Source organism: Lissotriton vulgaris, chromosome 3_1, assembly GCF_964263255.1.
Source record: "Lissotriton vulgaris chromosome 3_1, aLisVul1.2, whole genome shotgun sequence".
Lineage (NCBI taxonomy): Eukaryota > Metazoa > Chordata > Amphibia > Caudata > Salamandridae > Lissotriton > Lissotriton vulgaris.
In genome coordinates, this window is record NC_141689.1 from 1,970,435,600 (window position 1) to 1,970,451,560 (window position 15,961).

General features: G+C 39.5%; 1 protein-coding gene across 2 annotated transcripts in view; it reads right to left on the minus strand.

Annotated features, from left to right (window-relative positions):
• Positions 1 to 269: 269 nt before the first annotated feature.
• The window catches only part of GPM6A (glycoprotein M6A), a 595,184-nt gene continuing 579,492 nt past the window's right edge, over positions 270 to 15,961 (minus strand). For both annotated transcript variants that reach the window (XM_086962450.1, XM_086962449.1), the window contains exon 7: positions 270 to 2,723. In XM_086962450.1, the coding sequence (XP_086818576.1) occupies positions 2,571 to 2,723 (153 nt within the window). In that variant the 3' untranslated portion in view covers positions 270 to 2,570. The remainder of the gene's footprint in view (positions 2,724 to 15,961) is intronic.

The following is a 15,961-nucleotide window of genomic DNA, read 5'->3' on the forward strand; positions in this document are numbered from 1 at the left end:
ATGTCTCTGGCACATAAGCTCCTAAAGGTGGCAGAAATGGAAATAGGATAAGTGCCATGACCAAAATATGTTATTCAAGGACAAACTAAGACCCTCTGGACACACCCCACTAGAGTGGCAGAAAAAAGACAACTTATATTGAGTCCTAGGGAAAAGACTGCTTCCACATGAATGTATTTTTTTAGATATGTATCTGTAACAATTTGGTAATCCTGCAAATAAAAGAATAACCTGTCAATGTGAATAATCTTCTACTGAAATATCTGATATACAATTTAAAAGTTTAATAGAATTTCAGGCATGCATAGCAAAAAATACTTCTCCAACTACTAGTAAGTACACAAAGTACACAAGTGTATTTATTACATTTTGCAAGCACTTTGTTCTACATTTCAAAAACGCCACCATCAAGCTGTTGGCACAAGTATGTACAAAACAGATCAATTGTAATGCCTGCTACAAAGCATTCTTTGTGAAAATACAAACTCTAATACCAGAAAAAAAGCCAGAAGCATTAACATTATCATTACATGTGTTAAAGGGACATTATTTTTAAATTCATTACACACTGCTTTGACACAGAACTGAAACACTACATTACATAATTTTGAGATTCATATTACTTTTTTGCAAAAGAACTGTAATACTGCACATAAAAAAACTGTTGAACCAGTAAGACAGCCAACTTGTGGAAAATCAAAGTATCTAAACCTACTGAATGCATCATCATGCAACAAAGAACTATAGTAATATCACTGTGCACTGCAAGGGCTGCTAAAGATTACCAAGGATGCATGATCGGTCATAGAACAAAGAAGAAATTCACTTCAAAATTGTATGAGGAATGCACTTACACTGAGAGAATTCACTATGGTCCAATAAGTGCAAAAACTATAAATGATGTTTAACACTGGCAATATTGTCTTGTCAGGCTACATAAATGTGAAGACACTTTACAGCATTCTTGCAATAGTAGCAGTTAAGCAAAGTAGATTAAAGAAACACTAAATTTGGTCCAATAATACTGATTGTTTTTGTTTGTTTCTATTACATTTTCAACATTCCTTTTATACAGGTACTTCTATTAAAGTCATATAATTTACCTTTCTTCAAAAACAAAGTCAAACATTTCACTTCACTTTTAGACAGTAAACTTTAAGATGATCCTTCCTGCACGCACCTGTTGAACTTATTGGCAGGAAAGTTCTTAATCACACTTTTACACTGAGAAAACTATTGCCAATACTTTATACATTTAAATATTGTGTATATTTAGCAAGATGCAATTGCTCTCCATTTCTTAAAACAAGTCAACAATACTTCTGATTGTATGTTTATTGTGCATGATTGAAATTGCCCAATGCTTCTGAGACAAAATTCAAAACTTTTTCACCATAATTTGGATGCATGTCTGGCAATGGTACACATGTCTGCATGTCTATTCAGGCAAAGTGACTTACTTGAAACAGTTTCCTCAAGAGAACATTTGTAGAAACGTTCACCACTTGAGAGATTCTCATCTACAACTAGTATTCCCTCAACAATTTCTCTAAGCTGACTGGCAAATATCCTAAGAAATATATCCTTAGCAAATTCAAAAGGATCTTTACTATTTCAGAAATTATTTCTGACTTTCCAAATAGTGCTCCAGTGGAAATCCCAATAGATGTATCCATTAGTTTGCATCATTTACATCTGCTGAAGTAAAGATAGGTATCACCACCAACATATAGGCAGACTCAATTCAGCATAGAGGAGGCAATTGTGCAAAAAGTTGACAAGTCATTATTGAAGCTCAAAAAGAAGTAGCACTCAGCTGGAAATGGTAGTCAAATGTTTACAGGAGAGGATTGCTCTGTTACATCTGCACAGAAAAGACAATAGCTGAACATGCATATGCATCACGGTGTGCTAGTAGCTCACAATATGAAATTGCTCAACCGTTAGAACTTTATAGATGAAGATTATTTTTATCAAGTGCCCATAAATAACAGCATTGCCTAGACTGTTCTGAAGTACTATTTGCCCATTTTATCTTGTGGCATTGCACCACTGGCTTTAATGTCTGCAAATTCATACTTTCATTATGGTTCATATGTTGCCAATCCACAGTTATCTTTTGCCAATAAAATTCATCAATATGTTACACAGTGATCTGCTAAAAACCATCACTTCAAAACACGCACCTGTATTTAAATTAGCTTCAGAAACCAAAACTAAAACATGTAAAAAAGTTATTTTTGTTGAAAAACACATAGGAAATGATGCAAAATGTGTTATACATAACATATATAAAGTGAATAAAAAATCAAACACATTTCTTTATATACCATTGATTAATAATTGTAGTTGAACAACGCCAAATTAGTCAATGAGAAAGCTTCATTGTAATTAATTTGGTCACAGACTTAATTGACAACCAATTAAGAAGTCTAGTGGTCCTCCACTAAGATTAGAATTTGTGGAGACACCCTTAATATCTTTTATGTGAAAAACACAGTATTTGTTATGGTTGTATGGTCTTCATTTAAACAAGAAAGTATTGAAAGGTTGGAAAGGAGAGGCATCTCTTATGTGTATGCATTAAGCCGCTCTTTAGAACGAGTAGAATGAATGTCATGAAGTTCTTGCTCCTCCTTTGATTTAATGTCTTCATACTTTTGCATCCGGCAAGCATCTTTCACATAGGCCCAGTTGGCAGAGAGAACCATAAGGTAGTGGACCTGCAAAGAAGAATATAATGAATTACCCATTTAAATATTTGCCTTCTTTGTAATGCAACATTGTTTTTTTAATTGAAAAAGATTTCAGCACAGTTATAAAACTGTATACCTGACCAATTAAATAACAGAGCAAACCAAATAAAGAAATGTTCTTATAGAAATCTGTTCAGTGTACTGAATGGATATTATGCAAATTTTAACAAGTAATTGTGCCTTATGGGTATATCTGGGCATGGTTAAATAGAACTTAGGAAAAACGTTTTGGCTGCATAATCTATAGCACAAGACCTTTCATGTCTATAAATAGATGCAAATATTTTGAATGAAAACAGCCATGGATTAACTATATGATTTCTTTTTTAAGGTGTACTTGAATTTCAATTTTACTTTCAGCAGGCAACACCTACAAGTGCAAATAGTTAAATACAGCTACAGACAAACATTGAATGAGCCAAATGTATGTTCCGAGTCCAGCAGCACCACAAAAGATTATCTGATACCATGATTGACGTCTAATGCAGCTTTCCTAATGTGTCCCTATGGCAAAAGCAAACTAATTTAAATGCATGAGCAAAACCTTATTTAGTAACCAGGGAATACGATTTTGTCCAAGTCTAAAGTATGCCTATTTTCTGCATATATGTTATAGTCACAAATAAGAGGAAATAAATACTAATAGAACATACAATAAAACGAAGAGAAACAAATCATCCTTCCAATATTCCAATGATTTATTCAATGCTCCAATTGGACTGCAAACCATACACACCCACTGTGCAGGAAGTACTTTCTGGTAATGATCAGTCTCCCACGACGAGTTAGGGACACAGTGGAACTCCAAAGTTTCTTTCATAAATGAATAACATGTTCAAAATGGTAATAAGAAATGGGACGTGAATTTAAAGATGTTTATTTTAAATTTCTAACCTAGTGCATAAAACATGCATAAAATATGAATGTTAACCACAAAAAATTCAAAAAGCAACGCAACTAAGCAAACTGTGGTCAGCAAAAACAGCGAAAACATTACTAACATGGTTATTGAATTCTTAGCATCCTAACACTCTTGAGCTATTTGTAAGCATTATGCTAATTTTTGCAAAATTAGTATATAGCCAGTCTGCTATAAGTTTCTCAAGATGTATCACACAGCATTATTGTGTCTTTGTTCTGAAATCGCAAGTCAACTATTCCCTGTCACAGCTTGTTCAAGGCTGGAAAATAAACAGAGACAGGCTGAAGACCACTTCTTCTTGCTGTCCTTGGTGTTGCCTTTGACTGTGGCTTGTGGTACTGCGAACCGCTGTGATCTTTGACACGACAGTCCTAGCCCGAAGTTCCTCTCTGATCCCTCTCTGAACATGATTCAATTCCTGGGTTTTTATAGTATCTAAACATCGGTTTTATCTTATATTGTGAAAAAAATGCAGAACTTGCACACACTGAAGAACCCACAAGACGAAAAAATCATGGCAACAAATGCATCACCACGATACAGATATTGATAACATGCATCTGTAACTACAAACAATAAAAGCATGTCAGTTTAGACACTAAGTCAACATGATGGTATGTTAACTCAGATAGTACGTGTGAATGATGGTGTGTCAGCTTAGACAGTAAGTGGACATGATGTTAACATTTTCTGAACGTGTCTTAACAACTTACACTCTTTATGAAAGGGATAGGAGAGTCTGAGGATAGACGTAGAATAAAAATAGCACAGCCTGATAGGGCCACATAATGGAAGTGGAAGAACCTGATTAGGAACTGCCAAAGTGTTCATGAAATCTGCACAAGAAGTTCTATATTAGTTGTCTGTATGTTACCGCTGTTATGGATACTGAGAAGATGTTCTACTGTGTTTATAAGTCATTGCCAGGCCATATTGCACAAGATGTCAGCGGTTAGTAAACGGGAATGCCCCATATAGACCTTTTTACAATCCTTTTTTTATGTTGTTGTTTCCAAATTCAAGAGCAAGCCCCACATGAGTCTGGTGAAACATCAATCAAAGGCCAATAAAGCATAATATTGTTTTTTTTTATGGCAAGATCATCTCAATTGTAGGGCTCGGTGTAGTTTTCATAACATGTAATTGCATGTGGAATGCTTTGCATAGTTTACCTATAGCTTGCTGAGTTCTTTAGCTTACACAATTGCATTATTTTTTTGTGTGATTGGTATTTGCCTAGTCTAGACTGAAATATGTAGAGTGTTGTTGCAGTACATGGTGTGAGGAATTGAGTTTTAGGTTGAGGCGGGTATGAGCACTTCTCAAACAACAGCCACAATGCTTGTGAGGGTGAACCACAAAACATAACCTGAGCTTAGTCCTCTGGTAGTTTGGCACAATAGCAGTCAGACTTGATTTAGAGGCAATATGTTAAGCTTTAAGCAGGACACAACCAGTAATACCATAAGAATACACCACAAGAAAAATCCCACACCAATTTAAAACAATTGAGTTAAATGTAATACATAATTGGATATTAAAACAACACAAATCCAATCATTTGAACATGAGATATGCCATTTAAAAGATTTGAGGTAAGTATATTGCCTAAAAGCACAAAGCGGCACTCACAGTTATTTGTTCATGAGAGACTGGGTGAAATTCCCAAGTTTGGGCTGACCACGATAGAGCGCATGCCAAATACAGGGACCAGGTTAGTCTCACTGAAAAGTTACATTTTAAAGTTCAGTGCAAAGTGTTCAGTTTGCCTTGGCAGAGGCCGCAAGGACAGGGAGAGTGTCAGGAATGGGCGTCGTTGTAGTATGACGAGCAGGCTGGGCATCTCGGCTGGTCGTCAAAGTAGAGCAAAGATCCTATTGGTTGTTGTAGATGGTCCTTGCTGGAGATTCACGTTGGTGGTTACTGTGGGCTGTAGTGCGCAGAGCAGATCTCGCTTTGCCAGTCATCGCTGGCAGTTGCTGATGAACGAAGAGTTTAGCTCACTAGAGCTTGGTGATGCCGGTCAGGGCAAGCAGCAAGATCTTGGAATGAAGGGGCCCATTTGTGGTTAAGAGGAGCCCAAAACCACAGGATTTCTCCTTTTCTTTTAGGTGGAGCTCTACTAATGTCACACCAAGTGTCCAGGACCTGAGGGGGCATATCTTGGGTTTCAGGAGCTCACTGCAGCAGTGCCCAGCAGGTCTCAGGCATGTTAAGTACATCCGTTAAGCTAGGCAGTTGCAGAACGGCCTCTGGAGCTTATTGTGCCCCTGTAGCATTGAACATGAGGTCAGTCAGTGGAACCCTGGTGTTAATTCAACCTGGGATGAAGGGTGCAGGTCCAGTCTTCCTTCTCAGGCAGCAGTATGGTCCACTGCCAGCAGGGCAGTCCTTCTTCTATAGTATCCACAGGTTCAGGAGAGTCCTGAAAAATGGGCCTGAGGTTCCCATTTTTGTACTTGGTGCCCCCTTTGAATTGGGAAAAGCTTCAGGAGCTTTTCCTTGCAGAAATGTCTGAAATTGTCTGCCTCTCTGGCCTGGTCCCAGTCTCTCAGGGAGCACCATACTATAGTGTGAAATCTTTTTTGTGAGAGCTGGGCCAGTGCCTTTGCAGTGAAAGTGTGGCAGGTGACATCCCCATCCTCTCATCAAGCCAGGATAGCCCATCTGGCCAACACCCAGACTTTCCATTGTGACACTGTCTGGGAGGAATACACAAAGATCAACTGATAACTACACCTAGTCATGTCACCCAGGATTAGGCTGCAGGCAGTAAATGGTTAGGACAAAAAAAATGGCGACCTTCTAAAAGTACAAATAAAACAGATGATGGACAGAATGCTGAATAAATCAAACATTCACCCTAGTCACATATCTGGGTTAAATTCATTATTTTTTTGCTCGCCACACAATTCCAGTGTGGACCCAGCCATACGCAAATCAGTCTGGACCTATCTCCCCATGGGAATAGTTCAGCTGGAACTGCCAGGCCAGGTCCTCCCTGGACTAGAAACTAGCATCCTAGGATCGATTTTGGTGTACCACCCCTCATCAGCTGGTCTAGCTTGAATCCGGTGCCATAGCAAACACGGAATCTATGTCTGGGCATACCCTTCCCACTTAGTATGACAAACCAACCTTTTAAATGCAATGCATCCTGCCCTATAGGCTGCTTAGAGCCTACCCGAGAAGTAATTTATATGTATTAAAAGGGAAGTTTAGGCTTGGCAAAAGGTTTATTATGCCAGGTTGGAATTGAAGTTTAAAACAGCACACACAGGCTACAATGGCAGGCCCGAGATATGTTTTAAAGTGCTACTTAAGTGGGTGGCACAATAAGTGCTGCAGGCCCAAAAGAAGAACTTAGTTTACAGTCCCTGGGAACCTCTAGTACTATTTTACTAGGGAGTTACATGTAAATTAAATACGCCTATTGGGTGTAATCCATTTGTACCATGTTTAAAGGAGAGAGCACAATCACTTTAGCACTGGCTAGCAGTGGTAAAGTGCACAGTGTCCTAAGAGCCAACAAAAACGAGTTAAAAAAACAGGAGGGGTAAAGGCAAAAGGTTTGGGGGTGATGCTGCAGAGAGAACCAAGTCCAACACTTGTGTGATGCTTGAAACATATTTCCCTCCAAGTTTTAATTTTGTAAGTCAATTGCATCCTTTTTTTGTAGCAAACAGATTGCTGTAAACTACAGATTTTTGCTCAAGAACAATACACTGTGTCCTACCGCGATGGATCACAATGTCAGATACACCAAGCGGGATCCCCAGTTCAAGCATTTTACATTTTGTTTAATTTGCAAATGGAGAGGAAAGTCTTTTGGGGAAGGGAGGGCAAGGTAGCAGAATGTTTCCTGAAACGTCAATTCAAAGCGAAATTGGATAGCCATAGGGCATAATTCCGTTGTAGTATTTGATTTAGGCTTAAACAGCTTGAAGCAGGAGAAAATCAATTTCTAGTCCACTGAGGGCCGACCTTCACCCACATACTTTTCAAGCCTTCAGCTGGTCAAAGTTTTCTCTTTGAAACAAGGTCTCTTTCTTCCAGCAAGGCATTAAAGGAGGCTATATCTGATGAGGGCTGTACGATGCCCACATATCTTTTCACTGAGGGTCCACTGAAACGGATTTGCTGCTGCAGAGAGGCTTCAAGCAGGGTAAATCTGTTTCTTCAGCCCACCCTAGTTGCTCTTTCGCCAGACTGTCTCGGGGGGTTTCTGAGAGTTCCCTGGTGAATGTTGGTCAGAATGTGTCTAAGTTCCAACATTTTGCTGGGGTAAACACTTTTTCCTTAGTTTCTTACCTAAGGCTCTCAGACGTCAGGGGAGGCTCTTAAGACTATAGAGCATGGACAACCAATGACCTTGAGCAGGGTCCCGTGCAGGTCTACTTGGGACATGGCAACTAAGGAACCAGGGAAAAAAGAGGGTCTTATCTTTTTGTGTCCCATAAGCCACACAGGAGATAAGGATACCGACCTTTGGATACTGACCTTTGGAGTCCACACATTTTTCCTGGACACAAAAGAGTACAAATCCAGTCCTTTAGAACCCTTTTCAGGTTACAACAAGCAGGGGCCAGTCCTCTCCTGATCTTCCACAGGTCCAGAGGTTGAGGATGATTAATGGGTCTACTATAGCCATTGGTGTAAATGTTCATAGAGGTAATCCTACCCCCTTTTCCAGCAGTTCCTGTTTGCCCTACTACAAACAATTTCAAGTGCACCTTGCTTCTAAAATGAAAGGTGTGGGCACCCTTTTTCTCTTGTGCAGAATCTTTCTGGTCCACCCAGTGGTGTGGCAATGGAAGTGAGCAGTCTCCTCTCTTGTCTCCATTTCAAACTGGTTTTGGGGGCAGCTCCCTTCTACTTTGGTTGGAGCCTGTATGGCTAGTGTAGGCCTGGGGTACAAAGGCATACCTTCTTCCGGGTCTACAATTACATCTACTTGTGAAAGGAAAGGTTTCATCTTGGTCCCATTCAAGTTAGTGATGTTATTGGGCTCACTCTAACTCTCATTCTTGCAAGGTGAAAAAACACAAAACACCACTCCCAGGCTACTGAAAGTCAAAATACCCAGGCCATTGCCTCTGGTGTCTGAGTGCTTGGGAGGCAGTGGCATTAGCATATATATTCCTGAATGAACATGTTTCTATAAATATAAGTCACTCCTTCAGCCTTTCAAGAACTGCACTGTCTGCACTCACTCATTTCTAGTAGCTTTGTATCATAATGATATAATAATACATTATCACATGACAGAGAAGCACTTGAGTGTTTCTTTAAAATGTATTTAAATTGAATGATTGGTTTTCATAGCTCACATGCATTCAATTACTGAAAAAAGGCAGAGTCCATCTCAAGTTCACTTAGGTTTTACACCTGACAGAGAACCTGCTCATATCCATTGTCATAGGCCCACACCCAGAGGTCCTCCATATCCACTGATCCACTGTTCCACACGTCCTTCCTCTTACCAGAATGCACTGCCTTAGTCTATGCCACTTGACTTCCCTTGAATGAAAGCACAAGCTGCAGAACGACCTTTCATGCCTCAGGAGAGGGCTTGCACCAGAGTTTAAAGTGCCTGGTAGCCAGCCCCAGCTCGATAGCCTCTTAATGACAGGGCCCACTCTAAAGAAAGAGATGATGGGCTCCAATGCGAACTGCTAGTTTCAGTTCACATCTTTTCATATGTGCAGCATTTGTTTTAACTCTTCACTTTGTGCAGGCAGTAATTTCACTGATGCAAGTACTGTTCTTCCCTTCTAAAGATGTAGGATAGTACACTCAGACTGGGAGGCAATAGTGTTGCCCAACAAGTGTTAGTCTACTGCCAAAAGCTGTAGAGCTGGTATGTTTGTATATCAAATTCCAGACTAAGTCTATAAATTCATAAAAGGGCTGCCACAACTGATCACTGAGATTACCTCCTTTCAATAATCCAGCCACTCAGATACAGTTTATCATAAAGGCAACCACCAAAAGGCTGCACACTTTGGGGCCTATTAAGATTGCAGTTTTCCCGCATCCTCCGGGCCGGCGGAAGCCACCGCCGGCCTGGTGGATGCAGGAAAACTGCAGCGGAGCCTCGAAAGACCCACCGCCATATTAGGATGGCTGGTGGGTCTGGCGTTCCGTCCGCAGCTTTTCCGCTGCGGTCGCCTACCGACCGCGGCGGAAAAGCACTAACATGACTGGCAGTGTTTATCAGACACCACCAGTCATATTAGGATGTCTGGAGTATTATGCCTTTACACAGCGGCATTTCCGCCGTGCAAAGGCATACAGATTTTTGGGGGGGTGCACATGGGGGGTACCTATGGTACCCCCCTGCATTTGCGTGCACAAAGCGGCAGGCACCGCACAGTGCCTGCCGCTTTGTGCATGCAAATGCACAGCTTACATTTTTAACATTGCAGCGGGTGCTTCTTCAAGCAGCACCCGTCGCAATGTTAAAAATACAGGATGTGACCGCCAGGGTGGCGGTCACATCCTAATTTGCACGGAGGGACCGCCGCTGCCCCTGCGGATGGTCCCTCCTACTCCTGTGTGGCGAACGGACTCAGGTCCGTCCGCCATCATAACCGGCCCCTTTGTGTATTAGCATACTAGTAGGAAAAGCATTGAGAAAAGTATGAATAAAATAATATCCAATATTTTTTTCTCATTCACTACTGCTTTCCGAGCAGTTTCAGGCTCTGACTCTTGGGAAAAGGTAATGTAACTTTGAAATCATAGAGCTGATATCAATTACTGTTTATTGGATACAAATCCTATTAAATCTATTATTTGTGTATTTTGCTTATGGATGGCTTTTGGGCCACTATGACATTAAATAGCTATGTATATGAACAGTTAACAACTCTACAGAGCCAATTACACAAGTAACAGCCCAAGTGTTGTAACTGACAATCATTTCATCCCTTTTAGAAGTAAAGAATATACTAACATAATAAACAGTTTTAGCCTGAAAAATAACATTTGTTATATCTAAGGTCTGACAAATCAGCTTGTTGATTGACTGGGGTGAGAGGCCTGGTAATGCAACATCAATAATACCATGCAGAGTGAAACACAAATAGTCACTAAATTAACCAGTGCTTAATGCTGGGTAGCTTGGCACAAAAACCAGTCAGGCTTGACTTAGAGGCAATGTGTAGAGTATATATGCAGCATGTAAACAGTAATAAAGTGAAACCACAACACAGGAAATATCCCAAACCAATTTAGAAAACTAGAGCATATTTTAGAGAATGATGTGATACCCAAATGACAAAAATCCAATTAGTAGAGCCAGAGTCATTAATTTTTAAAGATTTTAGAAAAAACAATGGCCGAAAAGATCAAAGTGCCAACTGTGGACATCAAGTTGCGTGTGACTGGTTCAAAGGCAAAATAAATGTCTCACCGCAATGGAGTACGTTTCTGATAAAGGAAGTGTATTGGTCTTGGTCAGCACTTACCTTCGGACTTGAAAACATTTCTGAGAAAAATGTTCTGAGAAGGTAAAGTTCTGCGGGACAATGCTGCAGGAGATGTCGGAGGAGAGAGCACCATTGTTTGGATAGCCTTGGGTCAAAGTAGATGTGAGAATTTCCACATTAGGGCCTGATTATGATCTTGGTGGATGGTCTACTCCATTACAAATATGGTATATAGCCCTTCTATTGTATTACAAGTTCAGTAGGATATAATGAAGTCGTAAATTGGCGGACGTGTTTTCCATCACATCGGTGCTGGTGTAACTCTGTCCGCCAAGATTGTAATTAGGACGTTAGTCTCTGAAATGGGAGTGATGTACCTGTAGGCAGTTCCACGAGTAAGCATTCCACCCCTTTGATGAAGGTCCACTAAAAAGGATATGCTGCTGTGAAGAAGAACGTAGCGGGAAAAGCCATAAAGTCAACCCGACCAGTGATGCACCTCAGGCTGATGGGCAAGCAAGTTGGTCTTGGTCTCCTCCTGGTTATCAGAGCAGCTTTTAGCCAAAAATGTTAAAAGTCCCTGCTTTTGAACATTGTCTATCTGGAAACATTTATCACCACCTTCAAAGGCCCGGGACTGGTGGAAAACCACTTGGAGAGTCCAGACTCACTCGCACTGGATATAGGTGTGGGTCCAGAGTAATGGGAGCATTTTGTGTCCTTTGGAGTCACTCTGGTGGTCAATGTTCAAGTTTCAAAGTCAGTCCTTTTTGCCCAGGCCAGAGGGCAGCAGGGAACAAAGGTGGCAATTCAGCAAGGAATAATAACAGGTAAATGCACCTACAAAGTATTTAATTTCATGCAAGTAATCAACATATTTCAGGACAATTGCTTGGTAGTAAAGCCCCAAAGGGTGGCTTACTAACTAATAATAATGATAGAAAAGAATCACTAATTATTTAACTTACAGGTGTAAATTTCTCAAAACATAAAAAAAATTTACGTGAACAAAATAAGAAAGGGGGTAGAACGAGTTATATCAGAACACCATGATAGAGGCTGCAAAATAAGATACAGAAGTGGTGATGCCGTCTAATCATAGATGTAAGCATATTTTCCAAAATAATATCAAATACAAAGAAAAAGTCCAGACAAAAAAATTGAAAAGTTCTTTGGGGCAAACAAAAGCTGTGGAAATTGATGAATTTGTGGACGTTTCGGTCTTTTGTGGCATAACTGTCTGTTAGATCATCTTCAGGACGAAGAGAGGAGAATATTAAATGACCCTCAAGTTTGATCAAACATAATTCTTAGAACCAGGTAAATCACAACAGTTAAAATGGAAAGTCTAAGTCGCAGACATCGGAAGGGTTATTTGGTGAATTGCCTAGCGATATCAAGTGACTCAGATATGTACAATCCAACTTTGGATACTTTTGATATACCTAGTTATTAAATTAAATTCCCATTTGACCTTCTCCTTTCAAATTTATTTATGTAAGCTCTTATTTTCTAAATTGTGATGTGCCAAATTTACTAATCAGGATATAGACGGATAGTGGGCGCTCCGTGAGTGTCTTGCACCTGAGACATGAGCACACACTGGAAGTGTAGAATGGGGACCGCCATGGTGCTATGTGAAGGAGCATGTGCTCGGTCATTTGTGTATGTAGACAACGTGGTGAAAGATTCCTTTGTGTTTGTACAACACAAATTATCATCACACATAATTACTCTACATGACACACAATCTCATTCCACATAATTCTAAGACACTCAATAGCACATAATTATTATCCATATAATTCCATTGTACAACATAATACATAATTCCACGAAATAAATCCACTCCACACCAGAGAACATAATTCCACCACACACAATTCCAATCCAACCCACATAATCCCACTCTACATCACAGACATCCACTCCAATCACCACTAAACCAAATTACATGGGTAAAATGTATTGTCCTTTACACCACATATATCCACTCCACTCCAAACCTAAACACATGGGTAAAAGACATTTACAACACATGTAGCCCTAAATCACAAAAATGTGACACCTATTGCTTTGTAAGTGCTTGTTTTTCTTGTTATTAATTTTTTTAGGACCTGACAACTGATCTCGGTCTACTTATTTCTATGTTTTGTGCTCCCATACACTTTTCTTCTTACTTTAATGTTCTAAAATGATCATCAGTAATGTTGAAAAGGTAAAGTAAAAAAGTCAAAATGGGTGCTGATGCATCGCAAGTGGTGCATGTGTATGCATCATGATGCAAGCACATGACGGACATGAAAAGATAGCCAACAGTGCATTAAGTGTGCACGTGCATTGCAATGATTGCAAGCACATAGTGGCCATCAAAGATTGCTGCCAGTAAATAATTAAGTATGCAAAGAAACACATGATGAAGTAAAAATAAATAAAGTGTGCTGTGATGATACTGGAAACAAATATTGGCGAAACCAATATATCAGCACTCACCCTTTGAAGGCATGACCCATTGGTTTTACCAGTGGGGATATAGGACTACAACTTCTCTAACTGTTGTTGCTGTTCAGAAGTTTAAATATGACTACATCATATAAACAATAGGGTGTTCTCTAACTAGGGGACTGATACCAGGTAGAGGTAAATATAATAGATTTGTTACTTATGTTCATGAAAATAAATGTATTAAATCATTCCAAAAATTCCATTAAGTGTAGTGTTTATGCCTCAAAGTAAATATACATTTTGGAGGAGAACCACAGACTTACAAACACTGGATTCCTCTCAACACCAATGCATCACACAACCAATAAAAAATGCATAGAATAAAGTGTTTACAAGTTTGTTACTGTATTTCACTCCAAATTCCACCTTCTCCCTAAAATCAGAGTTCTCCAACAAGTAGCTCGGAAGCTACTGGTAGCTCTACAGCTACCCGTGAGTGGAGATGGAGCCCATCCTATTATCTGAAAATATATTATTTAGTGAATTAGGTATCTTACCAAAATTGGAAAATATATTTAACAGTACATTAAGTGTACTTTCTGTACTGGTAACTTGATGTTTGGAGACAATATAGGTTTATGGTTAGTGGTTAAGCAAGTGTATTCATATTGCTTTGGTAAGCCTGATTTCTGATGTTCTTTCCTAGATATTGTGTATATGAATGCTATGCTATGTAGAGGTATTCAAAATAAAAATTGATAATATGTTTTCGTTTCATGGTAGCTGGCGATGTTGCCAGGTGCAGGAGGTCATCACTGCCTGTAATCTTGCATGCAATGGCAACTAATGGAATCTCATCTGAAGCGGTCACTCTTGCAATTGATGACTTGTTTTAGTAGCTCGGGATCACTTTCATTGACCATACGCAGCTCTTATTAAAGAAAAGGTTGGAGACCCCTGCTCTAAATTTTCTAGTGCGTTTCAAACAAGAGATGTAGCATATCGAAATGCGCACCTTAATTGCTAGGTCTCGTTATTCATGTTCTAATATTGATTTTTATGTACTGTGATAGCTGCAAATGCTAGAAGATGCCAGTATATTGTAATGTTATACATCATTGTCATCCTGCAAGAGATAGTAATGAAAAGACGGCCCTAAAAGTCTTCTAATTTATTAGACGAGAGTCGCACATCGATTTCCTTGCAGTCTGCACCTTTTAAAAAACAGAGCAGAGTGGTTTTGTCCTATGGTTAAAAAAACCTCTGCGAAATATTTTCTCCAAAACAAAACGCACCTTATATAGCAATCTATCTCTACCAACAGATAACATTTTCGTCACCATTAACGTCATACAATATCCTCTGATGCATGCATCATGTTTTTAACGTAATGAAGATGAAGACCCAGGGCTGTTATCATTCTACATGCCAGGCATAGTCGTCATTCACGAGATGCCAGGGGTCGCAGCTGCGATCCCTAGCTTGCTCTTTGCGATCCGTATCAGTGACCCTGAGACCCCTGCCTTCAGATCAGCAGGCAGAAAGAGCATGCAAATAATTTTTTTTTTCCTGAAGGGAAGAGGTGCAGGACAGTTTATCTTCAAACTATGTAATCAACACTTGCTTATATGATTATACTTGTGGACAATGGCTGAGAGTGTTAACATTTTTCTTAAAAGTAGGTTCCTGGTGGCATATCCAGTTGACCAGTAATGAATGTGTTTTTGGTCGGATTGTGCATATGTTATTTTGGGTATTTCTTTAAGCATAGTTTTGTTTCTGTGCACACAGTCCGGCTTTTCTTTCTTGGCCGATTTCTTGTACACCTGTTAAGTTCTCAATCACGTAGTTAAGGAAACATAAAATAATTTCTCCTATTGTTTTAACCAAACGTCTTTGTGCGAATGCACTCTGCAATCCTGCTTAATGACCAGTGGTTAATGTGCCATAATTAGTTAATCTAAAAGACATTATTTACACAATGGCTGCTTTTCAGACAATGCAGGGCCCTGCAAATGCATGTTTCATGACTCCATTGGGACTAGTGGCAAGAGAAGCACGGTTGTGCTGGCTGTGATGAATTTCTTGAAACTTCTCTATGTTAAGCCTGATTTATTTCTGTGCAGGCTTTTTTCTTATGCTTCCAATTTCACGTTTATTTTTATTTTTTTTACATTTTTTTAATCCTGTCTCCCAGTGGATGAAGAACGGACCATTGGTTTGTGCGGGAAAATATATTTTTTTACATTTGTTTATTGAAATTTTGCACATATACACCATAGAAAACATATGGCATTTACATATTCTCTGAAATACAGAAAAGGTCCCTAAATACAAACTAAGGGGATTAGGGTAATCAGGGGATAATGGTCACGTCACACAACTGCAGTGTAAATATTTTGCAC